This window comes from Haplochromis burtoni, unplaced genomic scaffold, assembly GCF_018398535.1.
Source record: "Haplochromis burtoni strain Fernald_Lab_line unplaced genomic scaffold, NCSU_Asbu1 Contig_349, whole genome shotgun sequence".
In the NCBI taxonomy this organism is placed as follows: Eukaryota; Metazoa; Chordata; class Actinopteri; order Cichliformes; family Cichlidae; genus Haplochromis; species Haplochromis burtoni.
Window position 1 is genome coordinate 366,463 of NW_024582710.1, and position 2,936 is coordinate 369,398.

The 2,936-nt window shown below is 37.7% G+C and overlaps 1 protein-coding gene across 2 annotated transcripts in view; it reads right to left on the reverse strand.

Moving 5' to 3' along the window:
- Positions 1-1,340: 1,340 nt before the first annotated feature.
- Positions 1,341-2,936, reverse strand: part of LOC102297066 (vesicle-fusing ATPase) — an 89,247-nt gene continuing 87,651 nt past the window's right edge. For both annotated transcript variants that reach the window (XM_014340307.2, XM_005942985.3), the window contains one exon: positions 1,341-2,547. In XM_014340307.2, the coding sequence (XP_014195793.1) occupies positions 2,526-2,547 (22 nt within the window). In that variant the 3' untranslated portion in view covers positions 1,341-2,525. The remainder of the gene's footprint in view (positions 2,548-2,936) is intronic.

Genomic DNA, 2,936 nt, shown 5'->3' on the forward strand with positions numbered 1-2,936 from the left:
GAGTGTACCAGAGTGCTGAAGACCGAAGAGGACCAAGGATTTATCTGACATGAACTTCCTTCCCTTGTGTCTCGGCCAGTAGCTTAAAAAGATATGCTAATCTGACTGCACCCTATTTAAACTGAATGAGTACCAAATATAACACCAACTGTAACAGCAGGTCACATTTTTAAATACACACATATAAGAAAATTATTGATACATTTAGTTACAATTCATCAGTTTGGAGACTCTTCAGTGCAAATCAGTGGGGAGGAACTCTAACTGACAGGTGTGAGAACACAGGCCACTGTAGCTGTTCACTGCTGGGCTTGGCCTCTGCTAAGCCCAGCAGTGAGTTACTGAACTGGGCTGTTGGTACCTTGTGGAGCATGTTAACTGAATTATCCATGATGGATAACAGTTCCACTACCTCACAAGTGTCCAGTTGTCAGCCAGTCACAGAACCAGCCATCCTAATCAGTTTAATCAGTCTATTGGTGTTACCAGCTCTGATGCTGCTTCCCCAACAGACCACAGCAAAGTATACTTCCATCAGTCTGTCGCACTCACCACGTGTCTTTGTTTCTGCGTCTGTAAAGTTTATAGGTACTAGCCGAGCAAGCTACTGTTAGCTAATAACCTAGCATTTCACTCGTTGGAGTAAAAGTGGTTCTGGCTTAAATAACAAACAAAGCATACTAGCAAAAAGGTGTGACGTCCTGGAGAAACTAATACATAATGCAATAGTGGCTTTGTCCATCTTTTATATACAGTCTGTGTTTTCACATATATTACAAGATTGAAAGACGCAGTCTGTGACAGTGTAGCTGAGGACTCTTTCTTACTCAGCTTGCACATTTTAGTTTATTTCATATTCCAAGTTCTATTATATTAAGTATGTTTTCACTTCCCATTGATTTAGCTAAAGTTTTGTTTGTTTTTTGACACTTTGGCTTAGCAAATGTCTAACAATTCCTAAAATTTATAGTGCTCAGCTAAATAATTTGGAATTGTTGTAAAGATGTTTCTTTTGTTTGTTTTACAGATATTATAATACTTTCATAACATCATTTGTCTTTACAGGAAGTCAATTAGTTGAATGAGTTAGTAACTAATCACTGATGTCTGCTAATCCTGTCGTTGACATTTAAGCCAGAATATTCTAAACTACGGAATCTTTAGTGTCCAATTATATGTGAACACAGAAGGGTAGCGCTGTCTCATACGCAGTCATTTCAATAAAAATATAAACATTTTATAGTAATTTTCATGTAATATTCACTTTGTTAATTCAAAATGCATCTACAGGATCTCAGAGCCTTTTGTTCTGGACGGCACATAGAAAAGAAATGACACCATTTCCTGTGCATATGTGCTCTTTTTTTATTGCAATATCTGCATGTTGACATATATTTACACTCACACACGCACATACGCTCACGATGCCAATGGTCAAACAGAACAAGAACTTTTTACTTTGAAGCACTGAACACATGACATGAGAAAACAAACGTAGCAAATTAACCAGCAGCTTTCTACACTTCACATGCACAGACTGAAACGCACACGCACAATCCCATTCGACACTCCACGCACACACTCACACGCGCACGAGTTCCCACAAAGGACCACCAAGAGACGTAGTCAAGGTCTGGATGTTCAGAGTGCAGGATATATTTATAGATTTGTTTTTAACACTGATGATGCCAGAACTATAAGAGCTAAACTGAACTGTACTGTACACAACACAGACAGGCCGGCCATCAATCCAACATTTACTTTCACTATTACACTAATTTGGTAAAGTCAACATCTCCATAGCAACAGGGAAGAAGAGTGATACTGATACATTTTGAAGTAGTCTTAAGTTCATGATAATCTTCGTTATATCTATGTATACTATTTACAGAACATAAACATACTTTATATTTAAAGGGATTACATTTACACATGGAACATCATCTTTTTTAACTACTATTAAATATTCACTAAAAGCCTCTTTGTGATCACATCTTGATATTCAAAAGGCTTCGGCATTTTTGCATGTGCTCCGTTTGATACTGCTTGTGAGGATACACATAATAACAATAATTACCTGCAGCCAGACGAGAGGTATGCAACAAATACAACAAAGACTAGCTTAAAAACATAGATGACTTAAATTCTTAAATCTTCTTTTTTTCTTTTTATACACACAATTCACATAACACCACTTTTTTGTTACAATGATCTATTGTTTTTTTCAGGTTTTAGTTGTTTTTACAGATAATATTTTTTAACAGTACGACTTCCAGTGTTTTACTCTGATATGTGTACTTGATGATGAGAATGCCGAGTAGGAGGGAAGTGATTCTGTGGTATTGCCTACAGATACATGCCGAGTTATAGAGGAACCTGTTTGTTCCTCTCTTGGACCAGGTGTGTAGTTACATAGATAAATGCATCGATGGATTCGAGGAAGATCTCTTCTTTTCCTGCTCTTCTTCCTTATTTCTGGGTGGCGTGTCTATTGTCGTGTGTTTGGTTTGCTCCTCTGGTTGGCTCTACTCATAGAAGCTCCGATCACTACAAAAGGGAAGAGTGGGAAAAGAAAGCAAGCTGTCTTACAGGTTGGTTTCCATCCATCAACACACTTCCCATTTTAGACTGAACCGTTTTAGCAACCCCCACCATAACACTAGAGTCTTTGTTTGGTATGAGCAGGCTTTAACAGGGTAGTAAACAAGAAACTGTCAGTGAAAGATGGCGGTAGCGTACGCTCCTTTATCTTCTTTCTCAGCTTCCTTGTAAAGACTGTAATTTACAAAATAAACATCATAATGTATTCGATAAGCTGAGCTGATAAACCCAAGAGGACAGTGTTTACTGAGGTCATAGATTAAGTGACTTGGTTTCAACGTAACTTTATTCTTTCATGAGTTATTTACAAGTTTCTCTTTGTTCACAGCCATTGA